This window comes from Naumovozyma dairenensis, chromosome 1 (genome assembly GCF_000227115.2).
Source record: "Naumovozyma dairenensis CBS 421 chromosome 1, complete genome".
Taxonomy (NCBI): Eukaryota; Fungi; Ascomycota; class Saccharomycetes; order Saccharomycetales; family Saccharomycetaceae; genus Naumovozyma; species Naumovozyma dairenensis.
The window spans coordinates 1,863,403-1,881,936 of record NC_016479.1 but is presented as its reverse complement, the minus strand read 5'-3'; the positions used below and the strand labels follow the sequence as shown (position 1 = coordinate 1,881,936).

The window sequence follows — 18,534 nt, the reverse complement described above, 5'->3', positions numbered from 1 at the left end:
GCGAGGGTAACACTTGCCGGAAGATAATACAATATGTACAAAGTTGTCTCTTCTCAGATGGTGACAAGAAATCTGTATCAGATATTCTCTAGCACTAACGTTATTATGATTAACGCATGCATTACCGTCAGGAAAAAGAGACCGTTTATTTTTTATGTTAATATTATGAAATTTTATATGTACGTCTATTAAAGTTCTCTTTATTTAAGAAATGACTGTATATGAAGAATATGGAATATGATGGAATTATGAAACGATGAATTTTTCAAACAATGGAGCCCTTGATGTCATATTAATCTCTCCAAATGTCTCTTCTTGATCTAAATCAATACAACCGGACGTAGCTAATGACAAAATATCGAAAAATCCCTTACTGGCTTCACGTTTTGTTATACGAGGTTCAATATCATTATTTTCATCACCATTATCATCATTATTATAATCAGCTTTTTGATTATGGAAGTCTTCTAAAATGGTTTTGAAATTTACTACATCAGAATCCACATATTGTGTTCTCAGCAATTCTGCCATATCAACAGTTGCTCTCGATACCACTTCACCAGTGGTTAATTGTATCTTTTGTGATTGTAATGGTAAGCGGTGATCTTCGTTTTCTAGATCATTGTCTTGCACGTAGTCATTTGGCAGGATATCATCTTGTAGTCCAATAAAGTTATCATCGCTTCGTGTAGGTAGTTGTATATCAGTTTCTGAACCAGTGTCATTAATAAGGTCATCTTGTAAGCCCAGAGACATATTTATTTGTGGTTCAACCATATCTTCATTTTCTTCTTGGTCTTCCTGTTGTGATTGGTGTTGTTCATCAACGAAGTGCAGTCTTTGCTTCTTGATGTTTTGGTATGATAGTAATTTGTCAGTAATTGTTGATGGTAAATAACTCAAATGAGTAGCCATTTCAGACCAAAGTCTCTTTTGTGAAAATTTATCTTTTTCTAAGCTGTTTCCTATTATTTGAAGATTGTTGCCTTCATTCAAAGTGATTAGTCCTGTATTATTCATGTTTTCTTTGTAATCAATCTCAGTATCATTATCAAATGTAATTTTACCTGTATTATTTAATGCAGGGTCTCTTGCTTTACGTGGTTGTTTTGGTTTTTCAATTTGTTCAATACTTTGTTCTTGTTGTTCTTGCTCGTTAGTATCATCTAATGATGGAGATTCTTTTTCGATATCTAATTCGAAACCAAAATCAGTAGTTGGTTCATCATTCAAAGTACCATCAGCTCTTCTACCAAGTTCAACAGATGCATCTGAACCATGTTCTGAATTTTGTGGAGATAATAATTGATCTGCATTATTACGATCATCATTTTCATTAATACCTAAATCCCAATCCATATCTGGTAAGTTGTTATCTTCATCATTGGCAGCAGTTTGAATAATATCCAAATCATCATTGTTGTTGACATTGTGATGTTTGTTTAAAGAACTTTCATGAGTACCTTCATTCCATGATTTTGATTTTTGATTTTGATTACCACTACCATCGTCATCCAAATCGAAATCGAGATCTAAATCCAAATCCAACCCAGAAACATGTTGAAATTCCAAATCTTCATCAGGGTTAAACCTTCTGCCAACTTCCAAAGATGTATCCCAAGGATCCATTCCATTACCCAACGGAGCAGCACCAGTAACTTTCCTACTCATAGAATCATCGTAAGCGGCGCCATTTACCCCATGATTATTATGTAGAAAATTTGTAGAGTCCACGTCATTCAAGAATTCTAATCCCGGTGTAATAAGGACATCTCTCTCCGTGACGACGTCTTCTAAGATCAATTGATCCAATCTAGCGATAGTATTCAAATTATTGTTGATAGTAATTTTAAATTGATTCCTTTGATTCAATTTGAATAAAGAACTAATCTTTGTCAAAGTATCTTTAATGTCACTTAGTAAGAACCCAGCTTTCTTGGAATATACCCTTACTATACCTTGTAATAGTTCCCCTGATGTTCTTAACGTTATGTGATGGTCCTCGACGTCTGTTTTGGAGGAGGAGCAGCCTGATACTTTTGCAATTTCTTTAGCAGATTCAGTGATGTTTGTTTGTAAGATGGAACCCTTGGGGATGGTTGCCATGTTTGCTGCAAGCCATATTTGTGCTAATGGACCATCTTTTGCTGATATTTTCAATACCGTGTATGGTGTTTGTTCAGATGACATATTTTGAATATAACTATAGTGTTGTAGTTTTTTTTGTTGTGTGTTTGCAGCAAAGTTTGAATTGACACTTGAATTGTGCTGAGTAGGTTCGAGCTGAAATGAGTTGATCTGATTAGTTAGCAGTGGTTTTGAATAGCCAGTATATACTCAAATATTTTTAAATGGTTCCAAAGAAGTAAATTTAAAAGTAGAGACGATGAGTAATGAATAATAGTTAGTTGTATATTTTATGTCAATGTTGTTTTTTTGTTTATACTTTCCAAATTTTTCATGTAGGCAAATGAACATCTTACGCGTTTGTTGTTTTGTTTCCCTTTTTCACGCGTTCGTGTTTTTTCGTGTCTGGTTTTCTCTTTTTATTTCCGTGTATCCAGCGCTGTAACTGTAAATGGTTAAACAGTACGTACTTAAAAAGGAAAGTTGTTGTTTTCGTGTTTGAAAAGCGTCACAAAAGTGCTGTGACGCCATTCTGTGTCAGATATCGTTGTGTCTTAATCTTAAACTCAGCATTTTCCAATGGAACTAGATATTGAAAAACATAATTTTTCGCTTAGTATTAATGACATTATTATGTTCTTGAGAAAAAGAAATGCGATCGCAACACACCGGCATATTATAATATGTTTCAGTTTTTTCCCCGATAATTATTTTGTATAGAATATATTATGTTGAAGAAGAGTATGGAGGGAGAGAAAAGAAAATATATATACATCTTTATATATTAATCTCTACCACTAGGTAGATTTCGAAATCGATTGAAGTAAATTTTCCAATAATTCAACCTTAATGGTATTTTCTGAAGCCAGTTTAGGATCATTACTATTAATATTTTTCTTTGCCTCTTGTAATAATGATTTAACATTCGCCTCAGAGAATGAATCCAATGGGAATGCCTCCACAGCAGTGATACATAATGTTGAATTTGGTTGCATTGTTGCAAATCCACCAGGGATGAAATATTTCTTTGTGGAATTGTTTGTACTTTCGAATATTTCCACTACTCCTGAATTCAATTGTTCTACAGTGGGGATATGATTAGCTAATATACCGATTTGACCTGATTTAGCTGGTAAATTAACTTGTTTTACTTCTGTGTTTGAATATAGAGTCTCGTGAGGTAAAGCGAATTGTAATTTCAATACGTTTGAAGTAGAATTGACTGTTTCTGCATAAAATCTCTTAGCTAGAAGGGAAGTTCTTGTTATTGATGTTTTGGAAGCTAGTCCAAGGAAATGACGTCTAAACATGATGATATGTGTAAGTGAATATGATGATGAAGCAATCCCGGGGGGGATATATGTTTTATTATTGTACAGGGGTGGTTATAATTGCAGCTCCAGCTTTTTATTCGGGAAGTACTTTAGTTTTCCAGTTGATTGTTGTCTTTATTTTCCCTTTGTATTTCTCAATATCAACACTGAGAAGAACAAACCAGCTGTTTAAGGGAGGGAGACAGACATTGAACAAATTCTCGAATATAGCAGAAGCACCATATATCGCAATTTCCATCTAGTATACAGTTTCCAGTGCTTTTCCCCATTTGATTTTAATTGGTTCAAAGAAAAAATTGATGTCCGGGTAACAGCTATCTAGGGCCGCAAAGTACGTAGCACAGGGTAACAATGATTGTGTTAGGTTTATTCTGTTTGGCCCTTTACCCTCAACCCTCAACCGCCTGGCCGGGACCGCCGACCGTGGACCACGGATGGACAATGGATGGAACCGGGCAAGAGGAAGAGCCCGCTCTTGGGAGTCATCCCGTGGAACGGCACGTGACGCTGACTGGCACGTGACGACAGTGATTGTGACCGTAACGAAAAGGGTTAAACTACGGTAGTAAGGGTATACGCTACTCTGTCGGAATTACGTATGTGTGTACATACATACATTGATTGATTATACAAGATACTAGTGAAGATCTCTCTATCTCTCTGTGTAAATAAGCCTTGATCTATATAACACACAATGGTCTCGAAGAACTCAGACTCTTATACCCAGATATATATTCAAATTCAACTCCGGTCGACATATACAGAATTATACTCATTAATTGAAGCAGCCACTTACTCTACTGTACTCCCTCTACTCTACTCTACTCTACTCTACTCTTCTCTACTCTTCTCTACTCTACTCCACTTTACTCTAAATCTGTTTTGTTCCATTCCTCTACCGCACATTATTCTGCCACAATAAAACAATAATAATGTCGAAAGACCTAACCAAAATAAAACTGAAATCACTACCAGATGATAAACTAATAACAACCCGAATACCCACCCACCCAACAACAACAACAACTACAACCACAACCACAACCACTCTGTGGTCCGAAGGAGAATCAGAAAACACATCCATTTGCCTCTCATCTTCCAATGATGAGGACAACGATTCCCGAACAAACCTTCTGTATTCCACCTCCACTCAAAGAAAACTCTTAAACAGACACGTCCAACTAATAGCCATCTCAGGTGTTATCGGTACCGTCCTTTTCGTCGCTATAGGGAAACCACTCTACAGAGGTGGTGCCGCATTCCTTCTCTTGGGATTCGCCATATGGTGTATCCCGATCCTTTGTATAACAGTCTCCACTGCAGAAATGGTATGTTTCATGCCCGTGAGCTCCCCCTTTTTAAGATTGACCAAAAAATGTGTAGATGATTCACTAGCAATGATGGCAAGTTGGAATTTTTGGTTCTTAGAATGTGTACAAATCCCATTCGAAATCGTTACAGTAAATACAATCATTCATTATTGGAGAGATGATTATTCTCCTGCAATCCCATTGATTGTTCAAATCATATTGTATGTATTGATATCATTTTGTGCAGTTAAATATTATGGAGAGACCGAGTTTTGGATGGCTTCTTTAAAGATTATTATGGCTATGGGATTGTTTTTGTTCACTTTCATTACCATGTTGGGAGGGAATCCTAAGAGAGATAGGTTTGGATTCCGATATTTTGGGGAAACTCCATTCAAGATGTATTTCCCTAATGGAGATGTATCACAGGGACATTCCGCTGGATATTTCCAAGGGTTTTTAACATGTTTGATTCAAGCTTCATTCAGTATTGCTGGAGGTGAATATATTTCCATGTTGGCTGGTGAAATTAAAATTCCAAGGAAAGTCCTGCCCATTGCGTTTAAACAAGTGTTTATTAGATTGACTATTTTATTCTTAGGTAGTTGTTTATGTGTGGGGATATTATGTTCTGCTAATGATCCCGCTTTAACCGCAGCTATCAACGAGGCAAGACCAGGTGCTGGTTCATCTCCATATGTTATTGCCATGAATAATATGGGAATTCAAATCTTACCAGATATAGTTAATGTCATCTTGATTACTGCGGCATTCTCCTCCGGGAACGCATATACTTATTGCTCTTCAAGAACACTTTATGGGATGGCAATGGATGGATATGCTCCCAAGATTTTTACTAGATGTAATAAACAAGGTGTCCCCATATATGCTGTCGGGATAAGTGTAGCTTGGGGTTTCATTAGTTTGTTACAATTGAATTCAAACAGTGCAGTCGTTCTAAATTGGTTAATTAATATCATTACCACATCACAATTAATCAATTTCGCATGTATTTGTATCACTTATTTGTTCTTTAGAAGAGCTTACCTTTTACAAAAGGATGATTTACCTCATCTACCATTTAAATCTTGGGGTCAACCATATACTGTCATTGTGGGACTAGTATCAGTGATAATTATGATATTCGTTCAAGGTTATTCCGTGTTTTATAAATCCTTATGGAATAAACAAGATTTCTTATTTTGTTATTTAATGGTCTTCGTAGATTTGGGAATTTATTTGATTTACAAATTTATTTGGAAACGTGGTAAGGATAAGCTTAAAAATCCAAAGATAATTAGTTTTGAAAATGAATTGAGAGAAATTGAAAATCATGAATTAGATCATTCTTTTGATAAATTCAAATTTTATCGTAAAGTTTAATGAATCAGTCCCGCGTACACATACCAAACTCTTTCCCATTTTCCCGCATATTTATTTTTTGCATTGAAAGCGATTCCTTTTTTAGAGAACAAGAAAAAGTAATTTCACTATTTCATATTCCAATATATACTTTCCCAATTTGAAGAGTTCGTACGAGTAATATATAAAAAAGGTCCCATTGTCTATGCCATGGCTCTCCTAAAAAAAAAAATACGAAAGAACGCTACAAAACTAATACCGATAAATTTGAACCTCTAGATATATGTAGAGTCCATTACTGTACATACTACACATAATTTCAAGTTATTACTTTCTTCCTGGGAAGATACGGGTTATAAAAACCTAACTTCAAATTTTTAGATAGAGCAAAAAGAAAACCATTTACCAAAAAAAAAAAACCCTAGTATGCAATACCAAAAAAATTATTTATATATATTCATATATTATATATTATATATTATATATTATATACCCTTCTTCACTATGATTCACCTTGTATTTTTAACATATCTATTTTTTTTTCATCCTCTTCTGCATATCTAATGAATATATATGTGTGTAATGCAGCTACGTTGTCGTTGCATCCCACCATTCCATGACATCTTTACCTAAACTTCTCAACAAAGTATCTTCATCACTATCACCTCGAGTAAATAATCTCGTTCGTTTTTCATCCATTTCGAACCAGTTACTAATGATAATGACTAATCTATCATGATCATCTCTAATATAACATAATAATCCATTACCCAAACGTAACAATCTTTCTTCTACAATACCTGATTTCTTTTGTGAATTTTTTATCATATTTAAAAAATCAGTAATTTTCAAATGTAATTCCCATAACTTATCTTCTGATATATTATCAAGAAAATTCCGATACAATCTTTTTTGCCCCTTTGATATTTGATTATTCTCTCCTTCTTCCGAAGCCTCTGTGATTGTATTAATATTGTTGGTATCTTTGGAATGAAATTTGAATAATCCTCCCATAATATCCAGCCCCCATTTATTACCACTACTACTATTATTACTAGCTCCACGAGAATCAGGATTTGTTGTATTAAAGATTTGATCAATTTCTTGAATGACTAACATCAAAGGGGAGTCATTTTCTCTCATTGAATCCATCATCATTCTACTACCACTGCACCTCGGTATAGAAGATTTAATATTCAAAGATTTTTTCTGTACAACAGTATAAGCAAATGATTCCACTGCCGATGATGATAATGATGATGATGATGAAGTTGCGTTTAATATGTACTCATTATGGAAATTTTCCATACTTTGTAATAATTTAAAACTTAAATCTTTTAAATATTCATGATCCCAAATTTTTTCAAAACTAGTATCACAAATTATTACTATTAAAATATCATTCATATACCAAAATAGACAATTGTATAACTTTGCAATTTCATTGGAGTATTTTAATTTTAATTGTAATCTTTTATAGTTTAGTGGTAATTTATCTGAACATAATGGGGAAATTAAAAATCCATACCTTGAATTCTTGGCAATTTCATTCTCATCATTTGTAGTTGTACTAATATTATTATTCGAATTTGACGACCAACTAGGTATATAATCTTTATACATGGAAACACTATTTGATATCCCAATGGTTGATCCAATTTCTTGAACTGTATCTAATGCAAATGATATGGGGAGTGTCAAGTTATGGAATAGTTTATTGGAGAATGAAGATATATTAGTGAGGTTTGAGCTTGGATTGGGAGCGGTATTATTATTATTATCTTCGTCGTTGTCTACCCCTCGGTGTTGCGAATGAATACCTTCTATCGGGGGTAATTCTTTATAATGAGCGTTTCCTGCTAGTACATGACTAGATAACTCATCATAAACTGAATGCAAATAATACAACCAATTAGAAAAATCCGGTAACATTTCAAACTCTGTGGTAAAATTACTTATTAATCCATAAGTTTTATTACCTAATTTCAATTGATTTTTAGATGTACTGTTTTGAGATGGTAAATGATATACTAAAATATCCTTAATGCCCAAATAACCATTTTTCTCCAGTAAGATATTTTGAGTTATCATAGATTCCCAATTCGGTGCAGATGTTGATGTTGATGATTCATTCTGAGTAGAAGTTGAAATAAATTCAGCGTTTTTAAAATGCTTTGGCCATAATGATTCAAATCCTCTTTTCCAAATAGTTTCAGGTTTCAAATAAATATTGTTCCAGAATATAACAAAATGTTCATTGAGTAATCCACAAAGTTTTCTAATTGTATTACCGTTATTCTCATTCGCATTATCATTATCGTGAAAGTTTGCAAACTCATCATATTGCATCACAAATATCTTATAACATAACCAAAGATAACCTAAATAAAATTGATTCGGTATAATATTCCTTCTTCTATTTGTATCGTCAGTGTTATCACGAGACCCTTCAATACAAAGACAGATAAAGAATTTCCCCTCGACTTTAATTACAAGAATGGAATCGTTGTTTTCCAACTCAATAATCTTTTCCACTTCATCATTTGAACTCCCACCAAACGATTGAGTCAATGACCAAACAGCTTGAATGATACCAATTTGTGATAATTTTTCGTTATCAGTTATCCCTTCATTACCCTTCGCATTACCGAATTGATAATATAGTAATAATTCTTTGAAAGTATCATTTTCATTTGTGCTTCTTGTGGGATCAAAAATTGTGATATATTTCAACATATTAGTACCTCTCTATCTCTTGGTCATTCATGTCAATAAGCGGTGTCATCATGGGGTGATTCCCTTCATGCTGCCCTTGTCTAAACATTATTATTATGCGTATACTTACGTATGTAGTGTAACTTCGCGTTATCGCTTATTACTGCGGTTAAAGGGCATTAAATTGGCCTTGGTATATTATGCTATTGTTACCATACTTTCAAATAAGCAAAGCTTCTTAACAATCTTTTAGCAAATCATCCTTATTTCCAAGTTGCTCTTCTGATATAAATCCAATCGGAACTGTCCCTTCTTCGTCCCAAGATAGATCCGAAATGATACTGACGGGTTTGTTACACTCGCAAGGCACTTGTCTGCATAGCATATTTTTAAAGACTTCAATCAATCAGAGGGGGATCTTGCTTGACAATAGAAGCCTGTATATTAGAATTGAATAGAATGTATCCATAACAGGGATAAATAAAGAAATAATCATTATGAGGCTCCTAAAAGAAATCCATCCCAACAGGGGGATTTTATTAACGCAAGGGTATAAAACTTGCCCTTGAGTAACAAAACCAAACAGAATGAAAAGAAAATTGGACCACTGTAATGCCTTGGTTATTTGAATACACGTATATATATATATATATGCACTTGTTATAGATTAAATTTGTCTATAACTTGTCCTAGTCCATATAATGTCCGAAAAGGGTAATAAAAACTTAGCCGCCCAGTAATGTTAGGGCTTGTTTTCATATGTAAAGGGTTGGTCCCTTTTTCCACCCAACAGTACCCTAGGGTTACATGAGTAAAATTGACAGAAAATGAAATTGTAACAAAATGAATATATGATAAGGTTGAGAAGAGGATGCAGTTGAACAAGTGTCTGGAGCAAGTAGCATTGTCAACTACTCCTACGACAAGTGACGAGAAAAAACTATCGGGAAGCACACTTATTAAACAGTCTAGGTCCCACAGTTTATTATCAAGCAAGCAAACAAGCAAGCAAACAACAGAATGGTGTTAGCTGATTTGGGTAAACGAATCAACGGGGCTGTCAACAATGCCCTATCTAACACAGAGGATGACTATACCACCACCGTGGATTCCATGTTGAAAGGTATCGTCACTGCTCTCTTAGAATCCGATGTGAACATTGCCTTAGTTTCCAAAGTTAGAAGCAATATTAAATCCAAATTATTATCAGAAAATAATGCTGCTAATAGATCAGTCAGTAATGGACAGACAAAGAAATTAATCCAAAAGACTGTCTTTGATGAACTTTGTAATTTAGTAGATTGCGAAGTAAAAGAACCATTCACTCCAAAGAAGAAGAAATCAAATGTGATCATGTTTGTTGGGTTGCAAGGGTCAGGTAAAACCACTTCATGTACTAAATTAGCTGTATATTATCAAAAGAGAGGTTTTAAAGTAGGACTTGTTTGTGCTGATACTTTCCGTGCTGGTGCCTTCGATCAATTGAAACAGAATGCTATTAAGGCAAGAATACCTTTCTATGGGTCATACACTGAAACTGATCCTGTTAAAGTTGTTGAAGAAGGTATAACGAAATTTAAAAAGGAAAAATTCGAAATTATTATCGTGGATACCTCGGGAAGACATCGTCAAGAAGAAGAATTGTTTCAAGAAATGATTCAAATCTCCAATGTGGTGAAACCTAATCAAACTATTATGGTTCTAGATGCATCCATTGGTCAAGCTGCAGAACAACAATCGAAGGCATTTAAAGATTCTTCAGATTTTGGGGCAATAATCTTAACTAAAATGGACGGTCATGCTAAAGGTGGTGGTGCTATTTCTGCAGTAGCAGCAACTCATACTCCAATTATATTCATTGGTACAGGTGAACATATCCACGATTTTGAAAAATTCTCACCTAAATCTTTTGTATCGAAATTATTAGGAATAGGTGATATTGAAAGTTTATTTGAACAATTACAAACTGTTTCAAATAAAGAAGATACTCAAGCAACAATGGAAAATATTCAAAAGGGGAAATTCACGCTCTTGGATTTCAAAAAGCAAATGCAAACAATGATGAAAATGGGACCAATTTCAAATATTGCACAAATGATCCCTGGGATGAGTAATATGATGAGTCAAGTTGGTGAAGAGGAAACTTCACAAAAGATGAAAAAAATGGTTTATGTATTTGATTCCATGACTAAAGAAGAATTAGAAAGTGATGGTAGAATGTTTATTGAACAACCAAGTAGAATGGTTAGAGTTGCAAGAGGTTCAGGTACATCTGTCCTGGAAGTGGAAATGATTTTAATGCAACAAAGAATGATGGCAAATATGGCTCAAAATATAGGTGGTGCTGCCGCTGGTGCCAGTGGACAACCAGGTGGTATGCCAAGAATGCCCGGGATGCCCAATATGCCTAATATTCCAGGTATGCCTAAGATGACTCCGCAATTAATGCAACAAGCTCAACAGAAATTGAGTCAAAATCCAAATCTAATGAAAAATATGATGAATATGTTTGGCGGTGCAGGTGGTATGCCTGGTATGGGAGGAGCTGGTGGTATGCCAGATATGAATGAGATGATGAAAATGATGCAAGACCCAGGTATGCAAGAAATGGCTAAACAATTCGGTATGGGAGGTATGTAAGTCTGTAACAATAAAGTTTCTTTGTCCTTTTGTATAATATAAAAATTTAAATTAAATAATATAGTATAATATGATATAATGTAATGTAACCGCGTTCATTTCATTATATAGTTATAAATTCACTGGTTATCTTTCCCATAATCCAACTAATAGTCACTAAAATGTCTAAACATTACACTATTTGCATATGTAATGTGACCGTAGAAACAACTAGATAAAAAAAATAGCTTAGATTATTTGCTAACGTCCATAAACAACCATCTATAACCCATCATACATATGTATATATTAAAACTCAAGCCATAACAAAAAAAAGGATTAGTGAATAGAAAAGAGCACGACAGGACTACTTCGCAAAAAGGCATATAGGAAGCAATAAATTTTTTCTGTTCGTTTTTGCGGTTTTGCCAAAATGTGATTACTTTTCAGTTTTCACAACACCATCTTCTTTCTTGACAGCGGTTTCCTTTTTCTTATTAGAAGCTGCTGCTGATGCTGCTGCTGCTGCTGATGACGATGCAGCCGCTGCCTTTGCACCTCTATCCTTATCTAACCTTGGTAAATTATCCATAGAAACAGTTCCATTGGCAATCAACTGAGGATCAACAGCAATGTCTCTATGTTCATACAAAATTTTGTACCCAGATTTAATCGTCCCTTCAGTCACTTGCAGAATCTGACCCACTTTAGCCGCTGAAACGGGTATTTTAAATAATAAGATATTCAAATAAATGGAAACAACAGCAATAGTGATTGGTGATTTCCCAGCAATTTCTTCAATTTCTTTACATTTCTTTGCAGTATATTCTGCTGCAGTAGTAACTTGCATAGGTAGACCCAAGTGAGAACAAAATCTTGGTATATAAGTTAAGTTTTGTGCACCACTCATATTATCCGTATTGATCTTAATAAACCCATCAGAACTTTTCTCTCTTAATATCCCTTTCATTATACCTAAAGTTTTCCCAAATTCTTTAGTTTTGACATGAATGATAGATTGAATTTCTTTAAAAGTTCTTGCCACTTCAGCACGTCGACAACCGATCAATATACTTGCAGCCATTATACTCTCTGAGGATTTCCCCTTCAAAGATTTCTCATCATGACATAACTTATAAGCCTCTTTAGCACAATCTTTAACAATTTTCGGTAACTCGGCTGCGTCACAAAGCATAGTCATCTTTGCAAATGCAGCTTGTACCTCGTTATCCTTCTTATCTACAATATTTTTCCCCTGAGCTCTATTTAATTCCTTAGTAAACCTCATATCAGTCCCTTCACCTTGTCCTATCCTAGTTGACAAATTATTCCCATCCAAAAGTGGGTTTGAAGCTTCACCTACACGGGAAGGATCATCACCATTTTGATCGTCGTTGGAAAATGTACGCCATTCTGATCTGGTGTCCACTAATTTGTCAGAAAGAACAAGACCACACAAAGCACAAACAACGTCACCTTCACTGAATCTTTCCACAATCTTCGGTGGATAGACTTTACATTCAGGGCATGTAAGGACGATGTTTAAATTCGGACCCCTTCTCCCACCGGTTGGTGGAACAGGCACTTGTTGTTGTTGCTTTGGAGCAGTAGAATCACGGGATGGTAAAACTGAAACAGACATTAGAAGGATAGGGATAGCCGATAAGGGTAGCTTGGAATGGTTGATTTGGGTTATCCACAGGGAGGTGTTCCTTTGTTAAAAGTACTAAATTCAAGTGTTAAAAGTATGAAACAGTTTTTTCACTTTTATATATTTTATTTTTCTTTCCCTATTAAAATTTCTCGGCTTTTACATTTTTATATGCAAAATTTAATAAGTGTCACACATTTACACTAACAGAGAACAAAGAACATTTTATATACCTATATTCCTATGAATCCATAATTTTCTTCCTGATTAATATGCCGCTCTTGAGCGAGATAATCCAGTCGATCATCTCTTTTTCATTATTTGCCTTGAATTTTATTCTTTCATTAATTGTAATTACAGCAAAACATGTGTCCAATACATAATTTGTTTCATCCTTATTATTATTATTAAGTTCCACAGAATCAATAACATTATTTAAATCAACATTCTTCTTTAGTTTACCACTTTTCACCGAATATATCTTCAAATACCTATTACTTAATTCAACCTTGAATCTTTTCCACTTGTTTGAATGAAACCTAACAGGCGCCACCTGAACACGAACGGCCTTCTTTGTCTTCACATTCAATATACCTTTTTGTATTATATGTTCTTTTAACCTAGGATCAAATGTCTTATAAAATAACGTATCATCTTCAGGTGTCACTTTTTCACATTCTTCCTTGCTTTTTTTTACGCAACATTTTCGTTGCTGATCGATTTCTTCTCTTTCTTCTCCATCAATATGTGTGTCGACAGTATCGTCAGAAGAAGATGATGATGATGAAATAGAAGCAAGATTTTCTTGGCCCGTATTCCATTCCTCCTGCCTCTCCATTGATACTTTGCTCGGAACGATATCCTTAAAGAATTCCTTCCATGCAACATCCCATTTCTTACCAACATTACGATCAGGAAACTTGAATGTCAAAGTCGTATCAACAGTATACAAACTCAATTCCAATTTTTCCCAAAATATCTTATAATTTAAGAGATGATTTCTCGGTATGACAAAAACAGCCTCCCTTTCATCAGCACCTTTATAATAACTGAATTGATTCCGCCTTAATACACACCAATATTCGAATTTCTTAGTGTATGGATGATGAGTAAGATGTGTGAGCCTACTTTTCTTAGATTTGGCTGAATCATGGGAATGTGTCGGTACATGAATCGGATATAAGTATGAGGATATTATCGTTTCGTGTTCGTTCATTGCAGATGATTCATATATATGGGTTTTTCAAAAATATCTCAAACTGTTCTGGTCTTTTTCTCTAGCTCCACTAGACGTAATTGCCTCATTGAAATTTGTTATTTCAATATTCTTTGCGCAAAGAAATCTTGTTCTGTTCCCTTTGCATTGCATATCTTCATTGTTATTGTTCCCCGTATTTTTTTTATTTTAATACGTGCAGCCCAGAAAAAGGGAACTCCGAAGACAATAAATAATATATAAATTACAAAGATACAAAATCTCATATGTGTTCTGAGCTGCTGGAGAATGATTGGTATGTGGTCATTATGGAGAGTGGGGATAATATATATATTATAAAATACATATATGTATGTGTATGTGTATGAGGTTGTGTATTGTCTATATCAAAGTATTTCTGTAAATAACAGAAGGAAAATCTGTCTCTAGAATATTCACCACAATAATCATCGCCGAGGTCCATTAGAAGCAGTATGGTTACTATTACTATTATTACTATTGGTATGCGGGCTTGGTTTCCTTAATGATGGCTTCCTCATCACACCAGGCAATGCTGGGCTCAGCGATGATGATGATGATGATGATGATGGTATGCGACTAGATGATGCATTTGGAGTTAAGATTGGCGATGAAGCACCATAAAAACTATTTCGTTTCCTACTATTGACAGAAGAGGAATTAGAACTGTTCGCACTGTTTTTTCTTAATTTACGCATCTTTAATTGCGACGTTGTATCTTCATTTTCTTGTGGGATAGTAGTATCGTGACTAGTTTTGCTGTCGTCTTGTCCACTTTCCAATTTCTTTAAACTTTCATTTCTGGCTGCAGTTTTCTTTTCATCATCTTTTGTTGTTGTTGTTGTTGTTGTTGTTGTTGTATCTCCTAGTCTTGATTCCAAGGTGGTCTCCATTTTCTTCATTTCTTCTTTGTATTGTAACAGACGAATTTTACTTTCTTGGTAAAGATTTGACCAATGAGGTAAATCTATATCTGATAATATTTCCTTTGTTTGAATTTTGAATGATTCTAAGTAATCAGTGTCACTTTTTTCAATATCTATTAGATCAGCTTCTATTTTTTTAATCATTTCTTCGTTCGAATTACTTCTCCCATCAGCGGTATCTCCATCGATATTACAAGAGTCAATTAAATCGACAATTTCAATATCATTAATTTTCAAATCTTGCAAGACATTTTGTAAATTCAAAAGTTCCATTGAATAATGTTCCTTATAAAAACTTTGAGATTCCATCAAAGATTCATATTGACACCTAACTCTCTTCAAAGTATTCATCAATTTCCTTTGCTTTTCTTCAAAACTGTCAATCTTCCTATTCAACACTTTCTCATTATCCAACTCCGTTCTCAAACTATTTTTCAACTCATTCAGTTTCGATTCTTTCTCTTTCAACCCCGCATTAACGTTCTCAAATTGTGCATTCAAATTTTCATTATTTAATCTCATTGAATTAATATCATTAATTAACGAATTCTCAAATTCATTAGCATTCTCCAATTTCTTCAAAAGGTTCTCACTTTGTAAGCTCAATTGTAAGTTACTAGCAGTTAAAGTATCCACTTGCTCCCTTAATGTCTCTATAACACGATCAGATTCATCTTTGACCATCATGGGATTATTCTTATTATTAATGTTGATATTATTCATTGAAATGGATCGATTCACGCCAAATGTTGCGGAAGACGATGGCGGTGAGAATGATGACGCAGAAGGTGATGTGTTGTGTCCCAGTAGTGTTGACCTGGAGGAAGGAGAATATTCTAAATTGGTCATGAATAAGCCATGATGTGGTGCTAGTTTGGATGGAGAACCTAACTTTTCCGTGTTGTTGTTGTTGTTGTTGGTGGTGGTAGTAGTAGTATCTTGGCCTACTAAATTCATGCTGTACTTGTTCTCGAGACGGAATTTTTTGGATAACAGACCGGTATATAATGGATAATGCAAACGAGAGGACCCTGGTAATGATGTGCTTCCAATAGTGGAGTTGGACTGTATCTATCATTCAATTACTTGATTCACAACTATATATTGATTTACATATCTAACAACATATTATACAGTTTATTTACATAACTATAACATACAAAACATCCAAATTGGAGCACGTGATCTGACACCTGTCCACGTCACAAATTCAAGAAATAAAGTAAAATAATATGTAGCAATTGGCCATGAAGAACCAGCCATTACCGGACTTAAGTTAAATTATTTTAACTCATGAACATGTGTTCATATGCATTTGCATAGAAATTGAACCTCCACCACGGCCACTGGTGGGCGTATGTAAACTACGTAAATGACAATGGGAAAACCATCGACATATATTCTATACCAACATCCTTTCAAGGGAGGTATTTCTCGAAAATATATAGCTATAACATGTTGTTAAAGATTATTAACCAGCTATTTCAGCTTGCTTCATATAGAACTTTCAAGTTGTTGGTTAATATTGGAAAGTCATCGATAACAACAAAAAAACCTCTTCTGGTTACAAAGATCGTTTGCTTATTAACGGCTGCAGTCGGTTTCCGTTGCCGTTTCCGTGCCACGCACGATAGCAGAAGCGGAAACGGAAGCCAACACGGAGACGGAGACGGAGACGGAGACGGAGACGGAGACGGAGCTATTAAAAAGCAATAATAAAAATGAAAAACGTCACAACATCGATAATCCGGTATTGTTACTAAAAAAGCCATTTTCACTATAATACGGTTATTAGTAAAGTAAATCTTTTGAACAAAAAAAGAAACCAATCCACAAGTACAAATATGATCAGATGACAGGACTATAAAAAGCTCGAACCATTTCATCAATGATCTAGAACAATGCATATATCCAAAATCTTTTTTCCACCAAACCTTAAAAAGGTAAACAAAAACTAGCATTCAAGCCCAAACAAAAAACAAAAAAAAGAATTTAATTTACAATGCCTTTCGTCAAAGACTTTACTCCAATTGCCCTAGCTGACACCAACGTATTCAAACCAATCAAAGTTGGTAACAATGAATTGAAAAACCGTGTTGTGATGCCACCATTAACCAGAATGAGAGCTACCCACCCAGGTAACGTTCCAAACAAGGAATGGGCTGTTGAATACTACAAACAACGTGCTCAAGCTGAAGGTACCATGCTTATCACTGAAGGTACTTTCATTTCCGCTCAAGCTGGTGGTTATGATAATGCTCCAGGTATCTGGTCTCAAGAACAAATGAACGAATGGACCAAGATCATCAAAGGTGTTCACGACAAGAAGTCTTTCGTTTGGGTCCAATTATGGGCCTTAGGTAGACAATCTTTCCCAGATACTTTAGCTAGAGATGGTTTACGTTATGATTCTGCTTCTGATGCCGTCTACATGGATGAGGAATCTAAGACCAAGGCTGAAAAGTCCAACAACCCACAACACGGTTTGACTAAGGATGAAATTAAGGAATACATCAAGAACTACGTGCAAGCTGCCAAGAACTCTATTGCTTGTGGTGCTGATGGTATTGAAATCCACTCAGCTAACGGTTACTTGTTGAACCAATTCTTAGACCCAATCTCTAATAAGAGAACTGATGATGAATATGGTGGATCCATTGAAAACAGAGCTCGTTTCGCTTTGGAAGTTGTTGATGCTATTGTTGACGCTATTGGTGAAGACAAAGTTGGTATTAGATTGTCTCCATACGGTACTTTTGGTACTATGTCTGGTGGTGCTGACCCAACTTTACTTGCTCAATATGCCTATGTCTTGGGTGAATTAGAAAAGAGAGCTAAGGCCGGTAAACGTTTAGCGTTCGTCCATTTGGTTGAACCTCGTGTCACTAATCCGTTCATGACTGAAGGTGAAGGTGAATACAATGATGGTACCAACGATTTCGCTTATTCTATCTGGAAGGGTGTTATTATCAGAGCTGGTAACTTGGCTTTACATCCAGAAGTTGCTAGAGAATTGGTTGCTAATGATAGAACTTTATTAGGTTACGGTAGATTCTTCATTGCTAACCCAGATTTAGTTGAAAGATTAGCTAAGGGTTTGCCATTAAACAAGTATAACAGAGATACCTTTTACGCCATGACCCAAGAAGGTTACTTAGATTACCCAACTTACGAAGAAGCTTTGAAGTTGGGCTGGGATAAAAACTAAGGTAGATCTATCCTTTTTTTTCCATGCTGTTGAACATTACCTCTTATA

At 34.9% G+C, this 18,534-nt stretch overlaps 9 protein-coding genes across 9 annotated transcripts; 3 read left to right on the top strand and 6 right to left on the bottom strand.

The window, feature by feature from the left end:
• Window positions 1-246: 246 nt before the first annotated feature.
• MCD1 (kleisin alpha) lies at window positions 247-2,190 on the bottom strand (the record flags this gene model as incomplete). The annotated part of the gene is made up of 1 exon (XM_003668170.1): window positions 247-2,190. One exon carries the CDS (start codon window positions 2,188-2,190, stop codon window positions 247-249), a length of 1,944 nt encoding a protein of 647 aa, XP_003668218.1.
• Window positions 2,191-2,924: 734 nt separating this feature from the next.
• On the bottom strand, window positions 2,925-3,437 carry ATP16 (F1F0 ATP synthase subunit delta; the record flags this gene model as incomplete). The annotated part of the gene is made up of 1 exon (XM_003668169.1): window positions 2,925-3,437. One exon carries the CDS (start codon window positions 3,435-3,437, stop codon window positions 2,925-2,927), a length of 513 nt encoding a protein of 170 aa, XP_003668217.1.
• A 956-nt stretch (window positions 3,438-4,393) lies between these two features.
• Window positions 4,394-6,154, top strand: AGP2 (Agp2p; the record flags this gene model as incomplete). Its single annotated transcript, XM_003668168.1, has 1 exon — window positions 4,394-6,154. One exon carries the CDS (start codon window positions 4,394-4,396, stop codon window positions 6,152-6,154), a length of 1,761 nt encoding a protein of 586 aa, XP_003668216.1.
• A 567-nt stretch (window positions 6,155-6,721) lies between these two features.
• CCZ1 (Ccz1p) lies at window positions 6,722-8,869 on the bottom strand (the record flags this gene model as incomplete). The annotated part of the gene is made up of 1 exon (XM_003668167.1): window positions 6,722-8,869. The coding sequence occupies one exon, from the start codon at window positions 8,867-8,869 to the stop codon at window positions 6,722-6,724; it is 2,148 nt and encodes a 715-aa protein (XP_003668215.1).
• A 999-nt stretch (window positions 8,870-9,868) lies between these two features.
• Window positions 9,869-11,488, top strand: SRP54 (RNA-binding signal recognition particle subunit SRP54; the record flags this gene model as incomplete). The annotated part of the gene is made up of 1 exon (XM_003668166.1): window positions 9,869-11,488. The coding sequence occupies one exon, from the start codon at window positions 9,869-9,871 to the stop codon at window positions 11,486-11,488; it is 1,620 nt and encodes a 539-aa protein (XP_003668214.1).
• A 418-nt stretch (window positions 11,489-11,906) lies between these two features.
• SUA7 (transcription factor TFIIB) lies at window positions 11,907-13,109 on the bottom strand (the record flags this gene model as incomplete). Its single annotated transcript, XM_003668165.1, has 1 exon — window positions 11,907-13,109. One exon carries the CDS (start codon window positions 13,107-13,109, stop codon window positions 11,907-11,909), a length of 1,203 nt encoding a protein of 400 aa, XP_003668213.1.
• A 250-nt stretch (window positions 13,110-13,359) lies between these two features.
• On the bottom strand, window positions 13,360-14,334 carry OPY1 (Opy1p; the record flags this gene model as incomplete). Its single annotated transcript, XM_003668164.1, has 1 exon — window positions 13,360-14,334. One exon carries the CDS (start codon window positions 14,332-14,334, stop codon window positions 13,360-13,362), a length of 975 nt encoding a protein of 324 aa, XP_003668212.1.
• Window positions 14,335-14,780: 446 nt separating this feature from the next.
• On the bottom strand, window positions 14,781-16,235 carry SHE3 (She3p; the record flags this gene model as incomplete). The annotated part of the gene is made up of 1 exon (XM_003668163.1): window positions 14,781-16,235. One exon carries the CDS (start codon window positions 16,233-16,235, stop codon window positions 14,781-14,783), a length of 1,455 nt encoding a protein of 484 aa, XP_003668211.1.
• A 1,045-nt stretch (window positions 16,236-17,280) lies between these two features.
• Window positions 17,281-18,486, top strand: NDAI0A08130 (alkene reductase; the record flags this gene model as incomplete). The annotated part of the gene is made up of 1 exon (XM_003668162.1): window positions 17,281-18,486. One exon carries the CDS (start codon window positions 17,281-17,283, stop codon window positions 18,484-18,486), a length of 1,206 nt encoding a protein of 401 aa, XP_003668210.1.
• Window positions 18,487-18,534: the final 48 nt, after the last annotated feature.